General features: G+C 48.1%; 1 protein-coding gene across 2 annotated transcripts in view; it reads left to right on the forward strand.

Annotated features, from left to right (window-relative positions):
• The first annotated feature begins 12,123 nt into the window (after positions 1 to 12,123).
• The window catches only part of UNK (unk zinc finger), a 79,072-nt gene continuing 65,185 nt past the window's right edge, over positions 12,124 to 26,010 (forward strand). Inside the window, exons 1-2 of one of the 2 annotated variants that reach the window (XM_040438806.1) lie at positions 12,124 to 12,301; positions 14,712 to 14,774. In XM_040438806.1, coding sequence (XP_040294740.1) covers positions 12,195 to 12,301; positions 14,712 to 14,774 — 170 coding nt within the window. In that variant the 5' untranslated portion in view covers positions 12,124 to 12,194. The remainder of the gene's footprint in view (positions 12,302 to 14,711; positions 14,775 to 26,010) is intronic. The other variant, XM_040438807.1, reaches the window with a different exon arrangement.

A 26,010-nucleotide genomic window follows, 5' to 3' on the forward strand; every position in this document is an offset into this window, starting at 1 on the left:
GGGTACCACATTAAATTTTTTCTAACGCGCGTGCAAAATGCATTGCACCCGCGCGATAAAAACGGAACAATGGAACGCAATCGCAGTCAAAACTGACTGAAATTGGGTACCTACTCGCGCGGGTTTGCCGCAATGCACCCGGGACGCATTCTGAGCCAAAACGTGATGCCTGTGTGAAAGAGGCCTAAGGGAGACCCAGAAGAGTACAAAACAGCCAGGTCCAACCTGAAGAGGGGCATTAACCACCTCAGCCCCCTTAGCTTAAACACCCTTAATGACCAGGCCACTTTTTACACTTCTGCACTACACTACTTTCACCGTTTATTGCTCGGTCATGCAACTTACCACCCAAATTAATTTTACCTCCTTTTCTTCTCACTAATAGAGCTTTCATTTGGTGGTATTTCATTGCTGCTGACATTTTTACTTTTTTTGTTATTAATCAAAATTTAACGAAATTTTTGAAAAAAAAAGACATTTTTCACTTTCAGTTGTAATTTTTTTTTTAAAAAAAACGACATCCATATATAAATTTTTCTTAAAATTTATTGTTCTACATGTCTTTGATAAAAAAAAATGTTTGGGTAAAAAAAAAATGGTTTGGGTAAAAGTTATAGCGTTTACAAACTATGGTACAAAAATGTGAATTTCCGCTTTTTGAAGCAGCTCTGACTTTCTGAGCGCCTGTCATGTTTCCTGAGGTTCTACAATGCCCAGACAGTAGAAAAACCCCACAAATGACCCCATTTCGGAAAGTAGACACCCTAAGGTATTCGCTGATGGGCATAGTGAGTTCATAGAACTTTTTATTTTTTGTCACAAGTTAGTGGAAAATTATGATATTTTTTTTTTTTTCCTTACAAAGTCTCATATTCCACTAACTTGTGATAAAAAATAAAAACTTCCATGAACTCACTATGCCCATCACGAAATACCTTGGGGTGTCTTCTTTCCAAAATGGGGTCACTTGTGGGGTAGTTATACTGCCCTGGCATTCTAGGGGCCCTAATGTGTGGTAAGTAGTTTGAAATCAAAATGTGTAAAAAATGACCTGTGAAATCCTAAAGGTGCTCTTTGGAATGTGGGCCCCTTTGCCCACCTAGGCTGCAAAAAAGTGTCACTCCATTTTTTTATACAAAGTTGGCATTTGACCAAGATATTTATCTCACCCAGCATGGGTATATGTAAAAATGACACCCCAAAACACATTGCCCAACTTCTCCTGAGTACGGCGATACCACATGTGTGACACTTTTTTGCAGCCTAAATGCGCAAAGGGGCCCAAATTCCTTTTATGAGGGCATTTTTAGACATTTGGATCCCAGACTTCTTCTCACGCTTTAGGGCCCCTAAAATGCCAGGGCAGTATAAATACCCCACATGTGACCCTATTTTGGAAAGAAGACACCCCAAGGTATTCAATGAGGGGCATGGCGAGTTCATAGAATTATTTTTTTTTTGGCACAAGTTAGCGGAAATTGATTTTTTTTTTTTTTTCTCACAAAGTCTCCCTTTCCGCTAACTTGGGACAAAAATTTCAATCTTTCATGGACTCAATATGCCCCTCACGGAATACCTTGGGGTGTCTTCTTTCCGAAATGGGGTCACATGTGGGGTATTTATACTGCCCTGGCATTTTAGGGGCCCTAAAGCGTGAGAAAAAGTCTGGAATATAAATGTCTAAAAAAATTTACGCATTTGGATTCCGTGAGGGGGTATGGTGAGTTCATGTGAGATTTTATTTTTTGACACAAGTTAGTGGAATATGAGACTTTGTAAGAAAAAAAAACAAAAAAAAACAATTTCCGCTAACTTGGGCCAAAAAAACGTCTGAATGGAGCCTTACAGGGGGGTAATCAATGACAGGGGGGTGATCAGGGAGTCTATATGGGGTGATCACCCCCCTGTAAGGCTCCATTCAGAGGTCCGTATGTGTTTTGCGGATCCGATCCATGTATCCGTAAAAAACATACGGACATCTGAATGGAGCCTTAAAGGGGGGTGCTCAATGACAGGGGGGTGATCAATGACAGGAGGGTGATCAGGGAGTCTATATGGGGTGATCACCCCCCTGTCATTGATCACCCCCCTGTAAGGCTCCATTCAGACGTCCGTATGTTTTTTATGGATCCACGGATACATGGATCGGATCCTCAAAACACATACGGACGTCTGAATGGAGCCTTACAGGGGGGTGGTCAATGACAGGGGGGTGATCAGGGAGTCTATATGAGGTGATACCCCCCTGTCATTGATCACCCCCCTGTAAGGCTCCATTCAGACGTCCGTATGTGTTTTGCGGATCCGATCCATGTATCCGTGGATCTGTAAAAAACATACGGACGTCTGAATGGAGCCTTACAGGGGGGTGATCAATGACAGGGGGTGATCAATGACAGGGGGGTGATCAGGGAGTCTATATGGGGTGATCACCCCCCTGTAAGGCTCCATTCAGATGTCCGTATGTGTTTTGCGGATCCGATCCATGTATCCGTGGATCTGTAAAAAACATACGGACGTCTGAATGGAGCCTTACAGGGGGGTGATCAATGACAGGGGGGTGATCAGGGAGTCTATATGGGGTGATCACCCCCCTGTAAGGCTCCATTCAGATGTCCGTATGTGTTTTGCGGATCCGATCCATGTATCCGTGGATCTGTAAAAAACATACGGACGTCTGAATGGAGCCTTACAGGGGGGTGATCAATGACAGGGGGGTGATCAGGGAGTCTATATGGGGTGATCACCCCCCTGTCATTGATCACCCCCCTGTAAGGCTCCATTCAGATGTCCGTATGTGTTTTGCGGATCCGATCCATGTATCCGTAAAAAACATACGGACGTCTGAATGGAGCCTTACAGGGGGGTGATCAATGACAGGGGGGTGATCAGGGAGTCTATATGGGGTGATCACCCCCCCTGTAAGGCTCCATTCAGACGTCCGTATGTGTTTTGCGGATCCGATCCATGTATCCGTGGATCCATAAAAAACATACGGACGTCTGAATGGAGCCTTACAGGGGGGGTGATCAATGACAGGGGGGTGATCAGGGAGTCTATATGGGGTGATCACCCCCCTGTCATTGATCACCCCCCTGTAAGGCTCCATTCAGATGTCCGTATGTGTTTTGCGGATCCGATCCATGTATCCGTGGATCCATAAAAAACATACGGACGTCTGAATGGAGCCTTACAGGGGGGGTGATCAATGACAGGGGGGTGATCAGGGAGTCTATATGGGGTGATCACCCCCCTGTCATTGATCACCCCCATGTAAGGCTCCATTCAGACGTCCGTATGTGTTTTGCGGATCCGATCCATGTATCTGTGGATCTGTAAAAAACATACGGACGTCTGAATGGAGCCTTACAGGGGGGTGATCAATGACAGGGGGGTGATCAGGGAGTCTATATGGGGTGATCACCCCCCTGTCATTGATCACCCCCCTGTAAGGCTCCATTCAGACGTCCGTATGTGTTTTGCGGATCCGATCCATGTATCCGTAAAAAACATACGGTCGTCTGAATGGAGCCTTACAGGGGGGTGATCAATGACAGGGGGGTGATCAGGGAGTCTATATGGGGTGATCACCCCCCTGTAAGGCTCCATTCAGACGTCTGTATGTGTTTTGCGGATCTGATCCATGTATCTGTAAAAAACATACGGACGTCTGAATGGAGCCTTACAGGGGGGTGATCAATGACAGGGGGGTGATCAATGACAGGAGGGTGATCAGGGAGTCTATATGGGGTGATCACCCCCCTGTCATTGATCACCCTCCTGTAAGGCTCCATTCAGACGTCCGTATGTGTTTTGCGGATCCGATCCATGTATCCGTAAAAAACATACGGACGTCTGAATGGAGCCTTACAAGTGGGTGATCAATGAGAGGGGGGTGATCAGGGAGTCTATATGGGGTGATCAGGGGTGAATAAAGGGGTTAATAAGTGACAGGGGGGGGGTGTAGTGTAGTGGTGTTTGGTGCTACTTATTACTGAGCTGCCTGTGTCCTCTGGTGGTCGATCCAAGCAAAAGGGACCACCAGAGGACCAGGTATATTAGACGCTGTTATCAAAACAGCGTCTAATATACCTGTTAGGGGTTAAAAAAAATCGCATCTCCAGCCTGCCAGCGTTTATGTTTTTGCGTTTGTATGTGTATTTCGCCATAGCAATGTGCACCTGCATACAGGGTTGTGCTGGCTGAATCCCCCACATTTTTTTCTTAAGTGATTATCGCCCGGTGGCTCTCACTCCTATTGTTATGAAGTGCTTTGAACAACTTGTCCTCAGGCACATGAAGAGCAAGATCTGCACCTCCATGGACCAATACCAGTTTGCTTACAGAGCACATAGGTCAACTGAGGATGCTGTTTCACTTACCCTTCACACTGCGCTGTCACACTGGAGCAGAGAGACAGCTATGTGCGGATGCTGTTCATTGATTACAGCTCGGCCTTTAACACCATCCCTCCCAACAAGTTGGCAACGAAACTGAACAACTTGGGTCTCAGCTCACACCTGTGCAACTGGATACTGGATTTTCTTACAAAAAGACCACAAATCGTACGCATGGGCGAGCACTCCTCTTCATCCTTAACACTAAACACTGGGGTACCGCAAGGCTGTCTGGAGCCCTCTCCTTTACTCCCTCTTCACAAATGACTGTAAACCTATTCACAATACCAATACCATTATAAAATGTGCAGATGACACGACCGTGATAGGCCTAATCTCCAACAATGATGAAACAGCCTATAGGAAAGAGGTTGAGAACCTAGAGAGATGGAGTAACAACAACAACCTCATACTCAATACCAAGGAAACAAAGGAGCTAATTCTGGATTTTAGGAAGAATAAACGAAAGGGACACCATCCCATTAGCATTAATGGTGATAAAGGGGAGATAGTTCAAAGTTTCAGATTCTTGGGAGTTCATATTAGTCAGGACCTGTCATGGATAAAAAACACAACAGAAATTACCAAAAAGGCCTTCAGAGGCTTTATTTTCTGAGGAGTCTGAAGAAAGCACAACTCCCAAAACAGCTGCTAGTCAATTGTTACAGGTGCACCATAGAATCTGTTATCACATACTGCATTACAGTGTGGTCCTCCGGCTGCTCTTCTGAGGACAAGAAGACCCTGAAGCGCATCATCAGAATGGCTGGCAGAATCACTGGTACTCGGTTACCATCACTGGATGACATCTTCACTGCTCGCTGCAGCAACAGGGCAAAGATTATCTGCGGGGATCCAACTCACCCCGGCCACAGCCTTCTCACTCCCCTACCCTCTGGTAGGCGTCTTAGAGCCCTACATGCCCGCACCACTAGGCTGAAGAACAGCTTTTACCCCAAAACAGCTGCACAATAGAATCTGTTATCACATACTGCATTAGGCCCCCTGCACACAAATGTGTGCTTCCCGTTGCCGTATTGCGGACCGCATTTGCGGATCCGCAATACACGGGTGCCGTTCCGTGGGCATTCCCCATCACGGATGCGGACCCTTTCACTTGAATTGGTCCTCAAATCCGGAAATGTGGAATGGTACAGAACCCTACGGAGTGCTTCCGTGTGGTTTCGTCCCGTACTTCCGTTCCGCAAAAAGATAGAACATGTCCTATCTTTTTTGCGGAACGGCCGGATTGCGGACCCACCGGCCACAGCACGACCATGGGGTGCACACGTTCGTGTGCAGGGGGCTTTACAGTGTGGTACTCTGGCTGCTCTTTTGAGGACAAGACCCTTAAGCGCATCATCAGAATGGCTGGAAGAAGCACTGGTACTCAGTTACCATCACTGGATGACATCTTCACTGCTCGTTGCAGCAACAGGGCAAAGATTATCTGCGGGGATCCAACTCACCCCGGCCACAGCCTTCTCACTCCCCTACCTTCTGGTAGGCGTCTTAGAGTCCTACATGCCCGCACCACTAGGCTGAAGAACAGCTTTTACCCCAAAACAATCAGTCTCCTAAATGCTCGGAGATTATTGCCCCTTTCTAGGATAGAAACTACCACAGACTGAAAGTGACTGCTGCATTCGTGACCCTATGATGATCTCTTGTCTGCAGTGGTGTCTGATCAGTGTGTATATACAGTCCTGATCAAAAGTTTAAGACCACTTGAAAAATGGCAAAAAATCCTATTTAGCATGGCTGGATCTTAACAAAGTTCTAAGTAGAGCTTCAACATGCAACAAGAAGAAATGGGAGTGAGACAAAACATTTTTTGAGCATTCAATTTAATGAAAACCACGAATAAACTGAAACAGGCTGTTTTTCAGCTGATCAAAAGTTTAGGACCACACCTCCCAAAAAAAAAACTAAACCCCCCCAAAACAGAAGTCCAACTTCCAAACATGAACTCAGTAATTAGTAGCTCCGCCGTTATTGTTTATCACTTCCAAAATTTGTTTCGGCATGCTTGATGCAAGCGTTTCCATGAGGTGAGTGGGAACTTTTCTTCAAGTGGTGAAGACGGCCGCACGAAGGCCATCTACTGTCTGGAACTTTTGTCCATTTTTGTAAACTTCCCTTGCCATCCATCTCCAAAGGTTCTCAATTGGATTTAGATCAGGGGAACACGCAGGATGGGCCAAAAGAGTGATGTTATTCTCCTGGAAGAAGTCCCTTGTCCTGCGGGCATTGTGTACTGTAGCGTTGTCCTGTTGAAAAACCCAGTCGTTACCACACAGACGAGGGCCCTCAGTCATGAGGAATGTTCTCTGCAACATCTGGACATAGCCAGCGGCCGTTTGACGCCCCTGCACTTCCTGAAGCTCCATTGTTCCACTGAAGGAAAAAGCACCCCAGACCATTATGGCGCCCCCTCCACTGTGGCGCGTAGAAAACATCTCAGGTGGGATCTGCTTGTCATGCCAGTAACGTTGGAAACCATCAGGACCATCAAGGTAAAATTATTTCTCATCAGAGAATAAAACTTTCTTCCACCTTTGAATGTCCCATGTTTGGTGCTCTCTTGCAAAGTCCAAACGAGCAGTTCTGTGGCGTTCAAGGAGACGAGGTCTTTGAAGATGTTTTTTGTTTTTGAAACCCTTCAGTCTCAGATGCCGTCTGGTGGTTATGGGGCTGCAGTCAGCACCAGTAAGGGCCTTAATTTGGGTCGATCATCCAGTGTCTTGACGGACAGCCAATTGGATCCTCCAGCTCAGTGCTGATAAAAATTTTTTGGGTCTTCCACTTGACTTTTTTGTTCCATAACCCTCAGGATCATTTAATAAATTCCAAATGACTGTCTTATAGTGATGTCCGGTTCATGAACGAATCGTTCATTTGAATCGATTCAGTTCAGTGAACCGGAGGAGTCGATTCACTTGAATGATCCGATCCGTTTGAAACGGCTCTCAGTCACAGCACACAGACAATGAATGCAGACGCTCAGCTCACCACCTCACGCTGGCAGCAGGTCAGGAGCCTGAGGGAGGGACTCGGGAGGAGTCAGTAATATGGAAGAGGCTTCTGCCAGCCCCGCCCCTCCCCGCCCACCAACCAATCACCGACCAGAGCTGAGGGGGCGAGGCCAGCACAGCACACTAGCAGCTCTGACTCGAGTCCTCTGAGTAGTACAGGGTCAGGGAGTCTAAATGAATCGAATGAGTCACAAGAATCTAAAGATCCGACTCAGTCAGTGACTCATTCGATTCATTGAGTTAAAAGAGCCGGGAGTCAGACTGTAGAACAGGTTACATTACACTGAGGCTGTCGGCTGCAGCAGTGATAAGGAGCAGAGAGATAAGAGAAGGGACAGATGACACAGAGTTTAGATTACAGGTTGAATTAACCCTTTAGAATGAAATTGGCTTCTCAGGAGATATACATGTTAAAGGCATCTCATTCAGTAGCTATATAACTAAGGGTGGGTTCACATGAGATGCCTTTAACATATAGATCTCCTGAGAAGCCAATTTCATTCTAAAGGGTTAATTCAACCTGTAATCTAAACTCTGTGTCATCTGTCCCTTCTCTTATCTCTCTGCTCCTTATCACTGCTGCAGCCGACAGCCTCAGTGTAACCTGTTCTACAGTCTGACTCCCGGCTCTTTTAACTCAATGAATCGAATGAGTCACTAACTGAGTCGGATCTTTAGATTCTTGTGACTCATTCGATTCATTTAGACTCCCTGACCCTGTACTACTCCGAGGACTCGAGTCAGAGCTGCTAGTGTGCTGTGCTTGCCTCGCCCCCTCAGCTCTGGTCGGTGATTGGTTGGTGGGCAGGGAGGGGCGGGGCTGGCACTTGCGAGTCAGCTCAGCAGTCTGACTCACCAAGTGAACCGAAGATCCGATTCATGAATCGGTTCATTTGAATGAGCTGATTCAAATGAACCGATTCACCTAAAAGATCCGAACTTCCCATCACTACTGTCTTACTGCGTCCCACCTCAGCAGCGATGGCGTGCTGTGAGAGACCCTGCTTATGCAGTTCAACAACCCGACCACGTTCAAAAAGGGAGAGTTTTTTTGCCTTTGCCATCACAACGTGTGACTACCTGACAGAGAATGATAATGAATCCACATCTTTGCACAGATTTGGCCTTTTAAAGGTATGTGGTCCTAAACTTTTGATCAGCTGAAAAACAGCCTGTTTCAGTTTATTCGTTGTTTTCATTAAATTGAATGCTCTCACTCCCATTTCTTCTTGCTGCATGTTAAAGCTCTACTTGGAACCTTGTTAAGATCCAACAATGTAAAATATGATTTTTTGCCATTTTTCAAGTGGTCTTAAACTTTTGATCAGGACTGTATATTCATAAGCACTTCCTACTTTGCTCTTGCTATATATATATACACCGTATTTTTTGCCCTATAAGACGCACCGGCCCATAAGACGCACCTAGGTTTTTGAGGAGGAAAATAAGAAGAAAAAAAAATTAACGAAAATGTGTGCTTTTGGTGGGTTTTGAACTAATGGTGGTCTGTGGATGACACTATTATGGGGGATCTGTGGGTGACACTGTTATGGGGGATCTGTGGGTGACACTGTTATGGGGGATCTGCGGGTGACACTGTTATGGGGGATCTGTGGATGGCTCTTATTGGGGTCTCTGGATGGCACTGTTATGGGGATCTGTGGATGACACTGTTATGGGGGGGATCTGTGGATGACACATATATAGCATCTTATGCTATGTGTCATCCACAGATCCCCCCATAATAGTGTCCCTGCGGTGTGTATGACCTCCAATACAGGGGGTGGGGGTCGCATCTGCTTTTATAATGACATCGGGGCCCGTGCAGTGACTGTATTCTACTACACGGGCCCCGCTCACTGTATATAATCTCATCTATAATTGTAGGCATTGTTAATATATAAAAGTTTAAGGTAATCAGCGCCTGTATTACTTACAAGCGCTCGTAGCAGAGAGGAGGGAGGAGGCAGGCCGGGAGCTGGCAGCGTGAGTCACTACGTCATGCGCCCACGCCGCCTGCTTCATTCATAAAGTTGGCGGCGCAGGCGCGTGACGTAGTGACTCACGCTGCCAGCGCCCCCGTCCTCCCGGCCTGCCTCCTCCCTGTTACGAGCGCTTGTAAGTAATACAGGCGCTGATTACCTTAAAGGGACACTGACAGGCCGTTAGAGCATATAAAGTGACATATATTCTTCTATTGGTCTTAATATGATAAATTAAACTATACCATTATCACCCCTCGCTGCCTTTCCGTTACTTATAAAAAGTGTTTTTTATTAAAATGCAAATTACCTTACTTTGCGCCCAAGGGGCTGTCCCTCATTCAGTGCTGTGCCCAGCCGTGCCCCAACTGCCGTCTCCTAGTGCCGCCCAGCTCATTAGTATTCACTGCACTGGGCGGCTTTATTTTCTCCCGACGCGGCGAAATCCCGCGCATGCCAAGTACTATCTTCCTGGCATCAGCCTCATCTTGTCGCTCCGTGCCTGCGCCGGATAAGGTCCCCGGCACCCTCTAGCTCCAGTAGAAGATAGTACTTGGCATGCGCAGGATTTCGCCGCGTCGGGAGAAAAAAAAGCCGCCCAGTGCAGTGAATACTAATGAGCTGGGCGGCACTAGGAGACGGCAGTTGGGGCACGGCTGGGCACAGCACTGAATGAGGGACAGCCCCTTGGGCGCAAAGTAAGGTAATTTGCATTTTGATAAAAACACTTTTTATAAGTAACGGAAAGGCAGTGAGGGGTGATAATGGTATAGTTTAATTTATCATATTAAGACCAATAGAAGAATATATGTCACTTTATATGCTCTAACGGCCTGTCAGTGTCCCTTTAAACTTTTATATATTAACAATGCCTACAATTATAGATGAGATTATATACAGTGAGCGGGGCCCGTGTAGTAGAATACAGTCACTGCACGGGCCCTGATGTCATTATAAAAGCAGATGCCGGCCCCCAGCCCCTCCTCCCTCTCAGTTGATACCCCCGGCATCGTGGCGCGGCGTATCATTGAAAATTCAGAAAAATGCAGCATTCGCCCCATAAGGCGCACTGCTATTTTCCCCCCGCTTTTGGGGGGAGTGCGTCTTATAGGACGAAAAATACGTATATGCTGTGAACAGTAATGCTTTTTAGTGCAATGTGTTTCTTTTTTTCTAGTGTAATACTTTAGTTTAAATGTCAGTTCTTGTTCCTGTGTCCATGGCATCTAGGATTGCTCCAAACAACATTTCATTGTATTGTACATTGTATTACATTGTATTGTACAGTGACAATAAAGGCATCTTATCACATCATCTGCACAGCCCCATTGGAGTGAATGGGTCTCACGCATTGCACCCGTGTGAAAGGGGCCTTAGCGTAGCGAAGCAGGCAAAAATTATTTTTAGGGCATTTTGGACATTTAAAGGGCTTCTGTCACCCCACTAAAGTGATTTTTTTTTTTGGGGCTAGTTAAATTAGTTATATAGCGATATATGAAAATATAATTGTGTTACTTACATTGATCCAGCAGTTTATTCAAAAAACGAAGTTTTATCATATGCAAATTCGGTCTCTACCAGCAAGTAGGGCGGCTACTTGCTGGTAGCTGCTGCAGAAATCCGCCCCGTCCTCTTGTTGATTGACAGGGCCAGCCGGGATCTCCTCCTCCGGCCAGCCCTGTCGGCATTTCAAAAATCGCGCGCCTGTGTTGATTCGGCGCAGGCGCTCTGAGATGAGGAGGCTCGCCTCCTCAGAACTCCCTCAGTGCGCCTGCGCCGATGACGTCTTCTCTTTCGGTGATGTCATCGGCGCAGGCGCACTGAGGGAGTGCTGAGGAGACGAGCCTCCTCATCTCAGAGCGCCTGCGCCGATTCAACACAGGCGCGCGATTTTTGAAATGCCGACAGGGCCGGCCGGAGGAGGAGATCCCGGCTGGCCCTGTCAATCAACAAGAGGAGGGGGCGGATTTCTGCAGCAGCTACCAGCAAGTAGACGCCCTACTTGCTGGTAGAGACCGAATTTGCATATGATAAAACTTCGTTTTTTGAATAAACTGCTGGATCAATGTAAGTAACACAATTATATTTTCATATATCGCTATATAACTAATTTAACTAGCCCCAAAAAAAAAAATCACTTTAGTGGGGTGACAGAAGCCCTTTAAAAAAACAAACAAAAAAAATTGAATTTAAGTTTAAATACTCTTTAAGATCATAATCCGGGAGAACCCCTTTAACCATTTGGGGTCGGAGTTCTCTTTGATCCTGACTATTGCCTAGTGTACCTGTGCCATCCAACGGACCTCACTGTACACCCACTTGTGGGAACCCACCCTCAAAATGAAAGTACCCACCTGCAGGAATGAGTTAAATCAAAGGTATGCTCATTTTGATGTAACTACATCCTCGCCCCAGCCAGAGTACACAATGACTGTATCACGAACATGTGAAGCTTAAGGATATACTTGATTCAGATTCACGCCGCCCCCGCCACTGAAAACAAACCCTCTTTACACTATGTAACGGCCAGAGACTACAACTCCCACGATGCAGTGCGCCACGCGCCTTCACTGTTTATATTTGTATTTTTTATTTTATTTTTCACTTTGTACTCGGGGCGCCCTCTAGCGACCAGTCAGCCACACTGCACAGCCTTTCCCTCGGTGCCTCGGAAGCACTTCTCATTTCCTTTCATGGCGTCCGCGCAGGCGCACTCGGCCTCCACCGCGGCGTTCCGCGTAGACCTAGCGATAAAAGGAACGGAGGAGGGAGGCCAAAGGATGTCGAAGGGCCCTGTCCCAAGTTCCCCGTCCGCCTCGTGCAACTCCCCTGGAGCAGCGGCAGGCGGGGCGCTGCAGCCGCAGCCCGAGAAGCCTCAGCACTACACGTACGTAAGGAGAAAAAAAAAAAAAACAGCACAAGACGGCTGACGTCAGCGGAGGCGTGAGTCACGCGCAGTGCCCCGCGCCCAGGCCGGCGGGAACCGGTCAACGCTGGATAGGAAAGGGGGCGGGGCCGTGGGCCGCAGGGGCGATCCCTGCTCTCTGCTGCCTGAGCCTTGGCTTGTTTGCCGTGCGGCCGTGCCGGCCTGACGTCTCTGGGCTGTGTTCACATTGATAGAATGGTTTTATTTCCACGTCTGGAATATTTTCCATGAAGCCTCCCTCCATGTAGGGGGTGCTTGGGGGCATGAGCACACCTAGGACTGCGCCTGTCTCCGGTATGATAATGGTGCGCCTCTCTGTAGTTGTGTTGCCTGCCGCTGGCGCTATTATTCCTACCGTGTTGTGTATACAGGTCCTATGCAGACCCGTGTGTCTCCATGGTTGCAGACTCCAGTAAACTTTATTTATTTATTTTTTATAGAATTTCTGTCCTAATTTAATTTTTCAGCAGCTATGACTTGAAATTGAAAGTGGTTTTCTGAGATTTTTGAACTGACGACCTATCGGTATCTGATCGGTAGGGGTCCGACCTTCGCTGATCAGCTGTTTGAGAAGACACCGGCACTCGCAATAGCGCCACGGCCTTCGCGCAGCTCTCCAATCACGGCGCCGTACATTGTATAGCGGCTGGGCTTGGTATTGCAGCTCAGCCCCATTCACCTCAGAGGGGGTTGAGCGGCACCTAGGTCATGTGACTGAGGACCCAGGGAGAGCTGTGAGCGTCGATCTGTCCCGGGGGCGTTGGACCCTCACCGATCAGATACTGACGACCTCTCCAGAGGATGGGTCATCGGTAAAAGTGTCAGAAAACTTTTAAATATAAATATTGTCATTCTGTAGCAGAAATAAGACTGATTAGGGCCCATTCACATGACCGGACCCATTTATTTCAATAGGGCCGCAAAAGATGCGGACAGCACACCGTGTGCTGTCTGCATCCGTAGTTCTGTTCCGCGACCCCGCCAAAAAATAGGCATTTCTATCACAGTGCGGACCGCAAAACGCTACAGTCGTGTGAATGTGTCCTTATAGAGATAGGTAACCCATTGTCAGTTTACTGGTGTTGTGAGGGGAAGATGTTACCTGCTAGTATAATGGTAGGCTTAGAATTGGGATAACAATTCTCTTGGTAGGTCTAGATAATGAAGTCCGCAGAGGAGCTCTGCATGGATCAGTGTAACGTGTGATGCTCTGAGTGAGTCACTCCAGGGGGCGCTCTCTGGTTATAGCATGTGGTCTGCTGAGAGAGTTAAAGGGGTTGTCTCCTCTGAGACATTGGGGACAGATCACTCGGATAGGCCACCAATGTCAGGACCTGCAACTATCTCCACAACGGGACACCTGAAGTGAACAGAGAGCAGCCGCCTCCTCCAGCAGTCTCGTAGCAGATAATGAAGCTGTGGCCGGACCTGCTCCGTGCACTCTCCATGCATTTCTATGGGACCTCTGAAAATAGCAGATGCTGCTCATGCGTGGTGCCCACTCCTTCACTTTCAGGGGGCCTGCTCTGGAGATGGTATCTGACATTGGTGGCGTATCCTAGCCATGGGCCTCCAGTGTCTCAGATGAGACAACCCCTTTTAATAGAGGCTCAAAGACCAAATAAAGGGGAAGTTAAAAAACACAGAACAAGAAGTAGAATACACAGGAGTGACTTCCAAAAAATGATGCCTATCCTCAGAAGAGGCCATCAATATCAGCTGAGCTCTGCGGCTTCTTCCTAGACCAGTGACGTCACCTTACACCGATCACGTGACCTAAGCGCAGCTCAGACCCATTCAAGTGAACATGACCTAGGCTGCAATACCAAGCACAGCCACTATACAATGGACGGCGCTGTGCTCGGTAAGTGGCAAAGAGCCAGTGGCATTCTGTGACGTCACTGGCCTGGAAATAGGAAGCGGCCTCGCCCCCGGACGTTCACCGCCCCCCCCCCACCGAACTGATATTGATTACCTACCCTGGGGATAGTCGTCAATAGGGATGAGCGAATCAACTTCGGATGAAGCATCCAAAGTCGATTCGCATAAAACTTTGTTAGAATACTGTACGGAGCATTAGAATGTATTGGCTCCTATGAGACTTCAGGTAATAACTTCAGAAATTAATTTCTATTGTTTAAAAACCTTTTACCGAACTCTGGTTCGGTTCCGAAGTCGATTCGCTCATCCCCAGTCATCAATAGTAAACACTCGTAACATTTTCTGATAGTAGCGTCCCTTTAAAGAAATGGTGCCCATGACGTAATATATTTACATGCTAGACGTGTCTGATGTCGGTAACTCTGTGGTGACACCCGCCATACGTTTTTCTGCATGTGCTATCCTCAGCGGTGTTGATTGTATATTACAGGGGACGCTCTGCTGCAACATCGAGGAGCGGCGATAAGTCTGATCCCGGCTGTTTCACCTCGTGGTAAATAGTGGGGCTCCCTCTGTTATCCCATGCTTTATTATGTGCCCCCCAAAAAAATTTATGCACACATAATTAATATTGCTGCAGTCTTCAAGTGCACTTGTCAGCAGGATCAACCCTACTAAACCTGCCTTAGTTTTCATAAAACTCTTGATATGTCATAGAGGCTTATCAACAGTTTTAATCGGTGCGGGTGTGAGTGCTGAGACCACCACAGATTCTCAGAGCGAGGAGAGGGAATCGCTCGCTTTCTATTGAGTCCATCTTGCTTCCTCTTCTGCAGGGAGAAGAGAAAGTGCAATATGTGAGCGCTTCTCTCTCCTCATTCTAGTGGTCAGTGGGGGGGGGTCTCAGCTCTCAGACCCCCACCGATCAAAATTCTTCTGAAAATCCGTTGCAGCGTTCATTTGTCTACGCCAGGGGTGGGGAACCTTTTTGCTGCCGAGGGCCATTTGGATATTTGTAACATTGGTCGGGGGCCATACAAAATTCTCAGCTTAAACATTTGATGGCTATATTTGGTCAAACATATAACTGACTTACAGGGTAAGGCCTCATGCACACGACCATTGTTTGGGTCTGCATCCGAGCCGGCTCGGATACGGACCCATTCACTCCGTGTGCTGTCCGCATCCGTGGCTCCGTTCCGCGGCCCCGCGCTTTGCGGACAAGAATAGGCATTTATATTGCCGGCTTCCGTTCCGCAAATTGCGGAAGGCAACACGGACGCCTTCCGTTTTTTGCGGCACGGTCGTGTGCATGAGGCCTAAGTTACAGAAATTGTGCTTCAATGAAGAAAATCTAGAGCGCAGTATTTTTGCAGCACAAAATGGCGCCTGCGCTATACATTACAAATAGTACAGGCGCCATTTTGACCACATATAGCAGTCTAATGTTTAGTTGAGAATGTTATATATTTAGTTCTTTATTTGGCATTAATGGCAGCCAAGCTCATTTCAGAGGGGTCCAGAGAGGGGTTCACTCAGCTTGCACACTCCCTGCCACTGTCCCTGCCTCTTTCTTCGCAACTGTCCCTACCTTTGTCCCTTTCTCAGCCTCAGATCCGCCCCCACCTCCATCAGCCTCAGATCAGACCCTCCCCAGCCTTAGATCACACCCCCATCAGACCCTCCCTAGCTTCAGATCAGCCTCAGATTACACCCATCAGACCTCCCAATCTCAGATCAGACCCCCATCAAACCTTCCCCAGCCTCAGATCAGGCCCCCTCCCCACCCTGCCTCAGATCAGGCCCCCTCCCCCCCCAGCCTCAGATCAGGCCCCCTCCCCCCCCAGCCTCAGATCAGGCCCCCCCCCCAGCCTCAGATCAGGCCCCCCCCCCAGCCTCAGATCAGGCCCCCCCCCAGCCTCAGATCAGGCCCCCCCCCAGCCTCAGATCAGGCCCCCCCCCCCAGCCTCAGACCAGGCCCCCCCCCCCAGCCCCAGATCAGGCCCCCCCCCCCGCCTCAGATCAGGCCCCCCCCCCCAGCCTCAGATCAGGCCCCCCCCCCCAGCCTCAGATCAGGCCCCCCCCCCCCCCAGCCTCAGATCAGGCCCCCCCCCCCAGCCTCAGATCAGGCCCCCCCCCCCGCCTCAGATCAGGCCCCCCCCCCAGCCTCAGATAAGGCCCCCTCCCCCCCCCCAGCCTCAGATAAGGCCCCCTCCCCCCCCAGCCTCAGATAAGGCCCCCTCCCCCCCCAGCCTCAGATAAGGCCCCCTCCCCCCCCCAGCCTCAGATAAGGCCCCCTCCCCCCCCCCCCCCCCTCCCCCCCCCCCCCCCAGCCTCAGATAAGGCCCCCTCCCCCCCCCCAGCCTCAGATAAGGCCCCCTCCCCCCCCAGCCTCAGATAAGGCCCCCTCCCCCCCCCAGCCTCAGATAAGGCCCCCTCCCCCCCCCCAGCCTCAGATAAGGCCCCCTCCCCCCCCCCCCCAGCCTCAGATAAGGCCCCCTCCCCCCCCCCCCAGCCTCAGATAAGGCCCCCTCCCCCCCCCCGCCTCAGATAAGGCCCCCTCCCCCCCCCCAGCCTCAGATAAGGCCCCCTCCCCCCCCCCAGCCTCAGATAAGGCCCCCTCCCCCCCCCCCCAGCCTCAGATAAGGCCCCCTCCCCCCCCCCAGCCTCAGATAAGGCCCCTCCCCCCCCCCCCCCAGCCCCCCCCCCCCCCCCCCCCCCCCCCCCCTCCCCCCCCCCCCCCCCCCCCCCCCCCCCCCCCCCCCCCCCCACCCCCCCCCCCCCCCCCCTCCCCCCCCCCCCCCCCCCCCCCCCCCCCCCCCCCCCAGACCCCCCCCCCCCCCCCCCCCCCCCCCCCCCCCCCCCCCCCCCCCCCCCCCCCCCCCCCCCCCCCCCCTCCCCCCCCCCCCCCCCCCCCTCTCCCCCTCCCCCCCCCCCCCCCCCCAGCCTCAGATAAGGCCCCCTCCCCCCCCCCCAGCCTCAGATAAGGCCCCCTCCCCCCCCCCCCAGCCTCAGATAAGGCCCCCTCTCCCCCCCCCAGCCTCAGATAAGGCCCCCTCCCCCCCCCCAGCCTCAGATAAGGCCCCCTCCCCCCCCCCAGCCTCAGATAAGGCCCCCCCCCCCCCCCCAGCCTCAGATAAGGCCCCCCCCCCCCCCCCCAGCCTCAGATCAGGCCCCCTCCCCCCTCCCCCCCAGCCTCAGATCAGGCCCCCTCCCCCCCCCCCCCCCCCAGCCTCAGATAAGGCCCCCTCCCCCCCCAGCCTCAGATCAGGCCCCCTCCCCACCCTCAGACCAGTGCACAAACTTTGTGTAGGACTTTTTTTTTCTATCTAAAATAACGGTTCTCAGATAAAAATGGCTAAAACATATATGCATAACTGAGCAGAACGGATGCTTAAACCCTTCAAGACCGGGTGATTTTCCGTTTTGTTTTGTTTCTGTTATTTTTTTCTTTTCATTTTTTACTCCCAGCCTTCCCAAACCATAACTTTTTTACTTTTGCTTTCACATAGTCGTATGAGGGCTTGTGTTTTGCAGGACAAGTTGTACTCTCTAATGGCACCATTTAGGCCTCTTTCACATGGGCGTCATGGATTTGGGCCGGATAAGATGCGGCTGGGTCGCGGGAAAATGTGCGATTTTTCAGCGCAAGTGCAAAACATTGTAATGCGTTTTGCACGCGCGTGAGAAAAATCGGCATGTTTGGTACCCAAACCCGGACTTCTTCACAGAAGTTTGTGTTAGGTGTTGTGTAGATTGTATTATTTTCCCTTATAACATGGTTATAAGAGAAAATAATAGCATTTTTAATACAGAATGCATAGTACAATAGTGATGGAGGGGTTAAATTATTATTTTTTTAACTCACCTTAATCCACTTGTTCGCGCAGCCCGGCTTCTCTTCTGTCTTCTTCTTTGACGATCTGTTAGGAAAAGGACCTGTGGTGACGTCACTGCGCTCATCACATGATCCATCACCATGGTGATGGATCATGTGATGAGCGCAGTGACGTCACCACAGGTCCTTTCCTCAAAGAAGAAGAAAGAAGAGAAGCTGGGCTGCGAGAACAAGTGGATTAAGGTGAGTTAAATTATTATATATTTTTTTTTTTTTAACTCCTCCATCACTATTTTACTTAGCATTCTGTATTAAGGGATATTAGGGAAAATAATAAAGATCGGGTCCCCATCCCGATCGTCTCCTAGCAACCATGCGTGAAAATCGCACCGCATCCGCACTTGCTTGCAATTTTCACGCAGCCCCATTCTCTTCTATGGGGCCTGCGTTGCGTGAAAAACACACAAAATAGAGTATGCTGCGATTTTCACGCAACGCACAAGTGATGCGTGAAAATCACCGCTCATGTGCACAGCCCCACAGAAATGAATGGGTCAGGATTCAGTGCGGGTGCAATGCGTTCCCCTCACGTATTGCACCCGCGCAGAGATCTTGCCCATGTGAAAGAGGCCGTAGGCCGAATGCACACGGCCGTGAGCGGTCCGTGGTATCCCGGCCTGTCATCCTGCTAAGAGCAGGAGCGCACGGCGTCATTCGTTGCTATGATGCCATGCACTTCATGCCACCACTGCACTACAGTAATACACTCGTATAGATCATACCAGTGTATTACTGTAGTGCAGCGGCGTCATAGCAACGAATGACGCCGTGCGCTCCTGCTCTTAGCAGGATACCACAGACCGCTCACGGCCGTCTGCATTTGGCCTTAGGGTTCCATACAATGTAGTGGAAAGCAGGAAAGAATTCCAAATGGGGTGGAATTTAAAAAAAAAAAAAAAAACACAATTCCACACAGTTTTATGGGTTTTGTTTTTACAGTGTTTCCTATGCATTAAAACTGACCTCTTACTTTCATTCTCCAGGTCAGTACGATTACAACAATACCACAAATGTATAGTTTTTCTTGGATTTTATTACTGAAAAAAAAAGAAAAACTTTGGAAAAAATGTTTTTCTTTGCATCGCCATTTTCTGACCCCCATAATTTTTTTTTACTTTTATGTGTACGGAGCCGTGTGAGGGCTCAATTTTTGCGGGGTGGCCTGTACTTTTCATTGGAATGTGTATGACTTTCTGATTACTTTTTATTCAATTTTTTTGTGGGAAATGCAGCAATCAAAAAACAGCCTTTTTAATTATTATAATTTTTTTTTAAAGTTTGTCTGTTTGCCGTGTGGGATAAATATTTTTATATTTTAATTTGTACGCAGCAATGCATTTGATGTTTTATTTTATTAAGTCGTTTATGTATTTTTATTTTGGGGAAAGGGGGTAATTTGAATTTAGATTTATTTTTTTTGTTTTACCTGTTCTCCCCTACATAACGGAAACGGGACGGATCCGTTTTGCAGGCCATAGACTTCTATTATGACGGAGTGAATAACGGAATGCCTCTAAATGTTTTCCGTTATGCATTCCGTCATAGAATAGCGTTATGGTCCGTGGTAACGGGATCCATAACGCAATTCATCTTTTGCCACCAAACGTAAAAGTGAGCGAATTTCAAAATATGAAATTCGCTCATCTCTACTCATAGACTCTAATGCATTAGATAGGGTTAAAATTTAGGATCCGTTTTTTTTTTTTTTTGACCAGTCTGAACGGAAAAATAAAGGGTGGTGTGAACCCAGCCTTAGTCACTTTTTATTTAAACACTTCGGAAACTGTCAAAAAAACATGGAATGCTATCTACAACCTTTTCCTTTTCTTTCTGCTGGCTGTCATTGAATGAAAATTTTTTCATTCAGATGCTAAAAATCCTGCTCCAGCAGCTGAAGGTTTGTTACACTGTGTCATCGTAGACTCTATGGCGTGAGCTGAGCACAACAGAGGTACAAACCCCTCTCTTTTGGATCTCTCTGACCTACACTGTAACTGAAGCTGTGTATAAGGGCTCATGTACACGACCGTAGCCTGTTTTGCGGTCGGCAAATTGCGGATTCGTAAAACACGGATACCGCCCGCGTGCATTCCACATCCTGCCCTCTATAGAACTGTCCTATCCTTGTCCGAAAAATGCACAAGATTAGGACATGTTCTATATGTGTGCTGAACTGGAAACTCCCTTTACAGTCGACGCCTCGTGACTTGGCGGGCGTTGCACAATACGTTACTGCTGCTGCTGCCTCTTTTGACAGTCACTTGAAGGAGAAGATTTCCATATCGGGCACTAAAGGCTTATGGACCGAACACTTTGCCCTCCTGTATAATACTATATGTTAGATGATATAAAAAATATAGGGGCTCATTTATCAAACTGGTGTAAAGTAGAATTGGCTTAGTTGCCCGTAGCAACCAATCAGATTCCACCTTTCATTTTTGGCAGCTCCTTTGGACAATGAAAGGTGGAATCTGATTGGTTGCTATGGGCAACACATCCAGTTCTACTTTACACCAGATGACCCCAATAATCTGAAAACACGTACCATATGTGTACAGTATACACGACTGTGTGTTACGTGCATTAAGGTGTTTCATTTGATCCCTCAAAGGGGTTGTCCATCTCTTTACAAGTGATAGCGATGACCTAGCCTGAATATAGGCTATCACTATCTGATCGGCGGGGGTCCAACATCCCGCACCCCATTGATCGGCTGTTCCGCAGTAGCCCTGGCACTAGAACTCCACAGCGCCATCCTTTGTGCAGTGGCCAGAGCTGGTTACTGCAGCGCTGCTCCCATTCACTTCAATGTTACCAGCTGTATCCGCTGCATAACGAATGGAGCTGTGTAGTTCTGGTGCCGGAGCTACTGCAGAACAGATCATTGGCGAGGATGTCAGAGTGCCGCAACCTCATAGCAATGGCCTATCCCTGTAATTTACCGTGACCGCTAAGTCGCCTTTTTTTTACAGCATTATAGAATAAATAATAAAAGGGCGACATGTGCCTCCTTAAAGTGGGTCTAATCTTGTGCTTTAACCTACTGTTCGCGCCTTTTAACCCTTTGATCACTGCAGTATGGAATGACAGTAGCATGACCAAAAATAAAGCAATCAGGGACTGGAGGACCCGTGAGTAATAAGTCCTGGGGACCTGGAAAGGACCTCATGGCTGTCTGTACACAAAGTTAGAGCACACTAGTTGTTGACTTAGAGCAGGGATGCCCAACCTGCGGCCCTCCAGCTGTTGAAAAACTACAACTCCCAGCATGCACTGATAGTTGTAGGCTGACCAGGCATGATGGAACTTGTAGTTTTGCAACAGCTGGATAAGCCATCAGTAGCTGATTTTTAGGGCTCGTTCACACGGACGTGTGAAGCTCGTGCCTGTGCTGTGGACCAATTGCGGTCCGCAACGCACGGGCACCGTCCGTGGAGCAGGCGCATAGGGATTGCAGACCCATTCACTTGAATGGGTCCGCGATTCTTCCGTTCCGCAAAAAGATGGAGCAAGTTCTATCTTTTTGCTGGGAACGGTACCCCAGAAAGCACTCCGTAGTTCTTCCGTTCCACATCTCTGGATTTGCGGACCCTTTGAAATGAATGGGTCCACATCCGTGATGCGTAATGGCCAAGGAACGGTGCCCGTGTATTGCGGATCCGCAAATGTGGTCCGCAATACGGCAACGGTCATCACAACGAGCCCTTATACTGATGACCTATCCTGTAGATAGAAAAATGCAGATGGTATCAGCAGCATCTCACATCATCGACTTTATTCGGACTTCAAGCCTTTGTCAAGCCTGTTCACATTGTGTTACATACATCTATTTATAATAAAAAAAATAAGTACGCCACCCCCATCCAGATTACCCAGTTGCAGGCAATGGCACAAATAGACCAATGAGAATGTGTGTTCACTTTGTCTAATTCACCTATGTGCCTCACTTGAGTCTCCAACAATCCTCCTGAAGGTTAACCCCATCATCCCATAACGTCTGTAATTGCTAAATCTCAAATACAGTGGGATGCGAAAGTTTGGGCAACCTTGTTAATCGTCATGATTTTCCTGTATAAATCGTTGGTGGTTACGATAAAAACTGTCAGTTAAATATATCATATAGGAGACACACACAGTGATATCTGAGAAGTGAAATGAAGTTTATTGGATTTACAGAAAGTGTGCTATAATTGTTTCAACAAAATTAGGCAGATGCATAAATTTGGGCACTGCTGTCATTTTATTGATTCCAAAACCTTTAGAACTAATTATTGGAACTCAAATTGGCTTGGTAAGCTCAGAGACCCCTGACCTACATACACAGGTGAATCCAATTATGAGAAAGAGTATTTAAGGGGGTCAATTGTAAGTTTCCCTCCTCTTTTAATTTTCTCTGAAGAGTAGCAACATGGGGGTCTCAAAACAACTCTCAAATGACCTGAAGACAAAGATTGTTCACCATCATGGTTTAGGGGAAGGATACAGAAAGCTGTCTCAGAGATTTCAGCTTCTGTTTCCACAGTTAGGAACATATTGAGGAAATGGAAGACCACAGGCTCAGTTCAAGTTAAGGCTCGAAGTGGCAGACCAAGAAAAATCTCAGATAGACAGAAGCGACGAATGGTGAGAACAGTCAGAGTCAACCCACAGACCAGCACCAAAGACCTACAACATCATCTTGCTGCAGATGGAGTCGCTGTGCATCGTTCAACCATTCGGCGCACTTTACACAAGGAGATGCTGGATGTGAGAGTGATGCAGAGGAAGCCTTTTCTCCGCCCACAGCACAAAAAGTGCCGCTTGAGGTGGGCTAAAGCACATTTGGACAAGCCAGCTTCATTTTGGAATAAGGTGCTGTGGACTGATGAAACTAAAATTGAGTTATTTGGCCATAACAAGGGGCGTTATGCATGGAGGAAAAAGAACACAGCATTCCAAGAAAAACACCTGCTACCTACAGTAAAATATGGTGGTGGTTCCATCATGCTGTGGGGCTGTGTGGCCAGTGCAGGGACTGGGAATCTTGTCAAAGTTGAGGGACGCATGGATTCCACTCAGTATCAGCAGATTCTGGAGACCAATGTCCAGGAATCAGTGACAAAGCTGAAGCTGCGTCGGGGCTGGTTCTTTCAACAAGACAACGACCCTAAACACTGCTCAAAATCCACTAAGGCATTTATGCAGAGGAACAAGTACAACGTTCTGGAATGGCCATCTCAGTCCCCAGACCTGAATATAATTGAAAATCTGTGGTGTGACTTAGAGAGCTGTCCATGCTCGGAAGCCATCAAACCTGAATGAACTAAAGATGTTTTGTAAAGAGGAATGGTCCAAAATACCTTCAACCAGAATCCAGACTCTCATTGGAGCCAACAGGAAGCGTTTAGAGGCTGTAATTTCTGCAAAAGGAGGATCCACTAAATATTGATTTCATTTCTTTTTTGTGGTGCCCAAATTTATGCACCTGCCTAATTTTAAACAATTATAGCACACTTTCTGTAAATCCAATAAACTTCATTTCACTTCTCAAATATCACTGTGTGTGTCTCCTATATGATATATTTAACTGACATTTTTTTATCGTAACAACCAACGATTTATACAGGAAAATCATGACGATTAACAAGGTTGCCCAAACTTTCGCATCCCACTGTATAAAAGAAAATAACACTTGCCATGTCCGGCGTTCCTTACCGCTCAGTGCCCATGTATACCCGGCTGTCTAATCATTCACATCATCATTGATGGCCTACGTACTGCGTCCGTCGGTCCGCCTCTAAGCGTCATGTTGCTCCGTCCTCTACTGCCGACGTCATCCGGTCGTGACAAGCGCTCCCGATTAACTCATCCTGGCGTCGACGCGCAACTTACTGACCTCACAACGGGCGTCCCAGTGTTACCACGGCAACACACAAAAACACTGAAGGTATCCAGGGATCCATAGGAGTCCCATATCTGCAAACTGTGATAAATCACATGCGTAAGGGGAACTAGATGATCAATGATCCCAATCCATACGGGTATGGATTACATATCCATTTGAGTTATTTTTTTTCTCAAAATCTTGTTCTTGTCCCCTTCGGAGATAACCTACCCCATCTATTGCACGAAACCGTAATTGATTTATGGAAAGTCCACATTCAATGAAGTGCTTTGCTACAGGTTTGTCAATCATCCCTTTCCTTATTGTGCGCTTATGCTTATTGATCCGCTCCCTTAGTTCCATTGTCGTCTCCCCAACATATATAAAACTGCATGGGCACTGTATCATATAAATGACATCTCTAGATCTGCATGTATAGTATCCCTTCAACTTAAATATTTTGCCACTGTATGGATGTGGGAAGCTATCACCTCTCATGATGCCACTACAGTTGCAGCATGAGACACAAGGGAGATTCCCATATATTTTGGGGGCCAGGAGTAGTTGTCTATCTAGATTTTTTCCTCCAACATCTGCCTTGACACTCGATCACGGATGTTGGGGCCCCTTTTGTATGCCATCATGGGAGGTAATTCAAATTCCTTGATAGTGGGCAGGCCACGATGTAGGATCTGCCATTCTTCTCTAAGGATTGTGGCGATTTTGCCACTATCTTCACCATAGATGGACACAAAGGGATCCTCGTCTCAATTCTGTTGTGGGGGCTCACATTTAGAGTGTCCTTGCTCTCCGTGTCTCTAATCCTCTTCCTAGTGCATCTAATCAACCTCTTGGGATATCCCCTGTTTGTAAACTTACTACACATCTCATCAATACGTTTTTCAAAACACAACCCGGCGTACCCGCAACAACTGGCTCCATGGCAGCAAGTCAACCATCTTGTGTGGATGATGTATTTTTGTCAGTGGGTTTCTGAAAGAGATCAGCTTTAAGTACCCCATCCTGCAGATACACCCGGACGTCCAGAAACTGCAGCTCCCTGTCTGACATAGTCACAGTAAACTGGAGTCCCCGGACATCAGAGTTCAAATGTTGGTGAAACTCCTCTAGTTCAGTGGCGCTGCCTACCCAAATCATGAAGATGTCGTCAATGTAGCGCCACCAGCACAGGACTCTCTCATGGAAATTAGAGTGATATACCATCGATCCTCGACCTCCGCAATGAAGATGTTAGCGTAGGTCGGGGCCACATTGGACCCATGGCCACCCCACCCTTCTGCTGGTAGAAGGTGTCACCAAAGAGGAAATAATTCCTCCTCAGGACCACCTCAAGGAGGTCGAGGATCAGCCGGCACGCCCCCCGGAGAGAGACCCGTGCTGGCCAGGGCCACATCGACGACATTAAGCCCATATGTATGGTCAATAGATGTATATAGTGATACAACATCAAAGCTGACTAGCAAAAACTTCTTAGGTAATCTGATTTCACTTAATTTGGTCAGAAAGTGACCCGTATCCCTAATGTATGATGGGGCCGAGGTCGCATGGACACGCAAGATCTTGTCCAGAAAGATGGAGACAGTGTTGAAAATAGAACCCGTGCCCGACACAATGGGCCGGCCAGGGGGATCCACTAGTCTTTTATGTCACTCCAACCCTATGGATTAAACATTGAGTTTAATGTTGCCGCAATAGATTAAGTTTGGGTTGTGTGATTTCTTTGTGGGTGTACAATGCTAGTATTGTTTTTACATACAGTGGCCCTTTCCCCATCCGTGATTATCTGAGGGAGTGTATTTGGCAATTCTGTCCTTTGACAATGGCGGAGCAGGATATGCTGCTGCCCGCTTTAGTTGTTGGGGGGACAGAGTTAGGTTATGAGGAGTGTGTATAGTGACATCAGATTAGGCCTCTGTAGATTAGATATAGGGGTTACCCTGATCATATACATATCTGACTTTATTATAATATGTAGATTCATCATCCGGACAGTTTGGGGGCATTATC

This window comes from Bufo bufo, chromosome 6, assembly GCF_905171765.1.
Source record: "Bufo bufo chromosome 6, aBufBuf1.1, whole genome shotgun sequence".
NCBI lineage: Eukaryota > Metazoa > Chordata > Amphibia > Anura > Bufonidae > Bufo > Bufo bufo.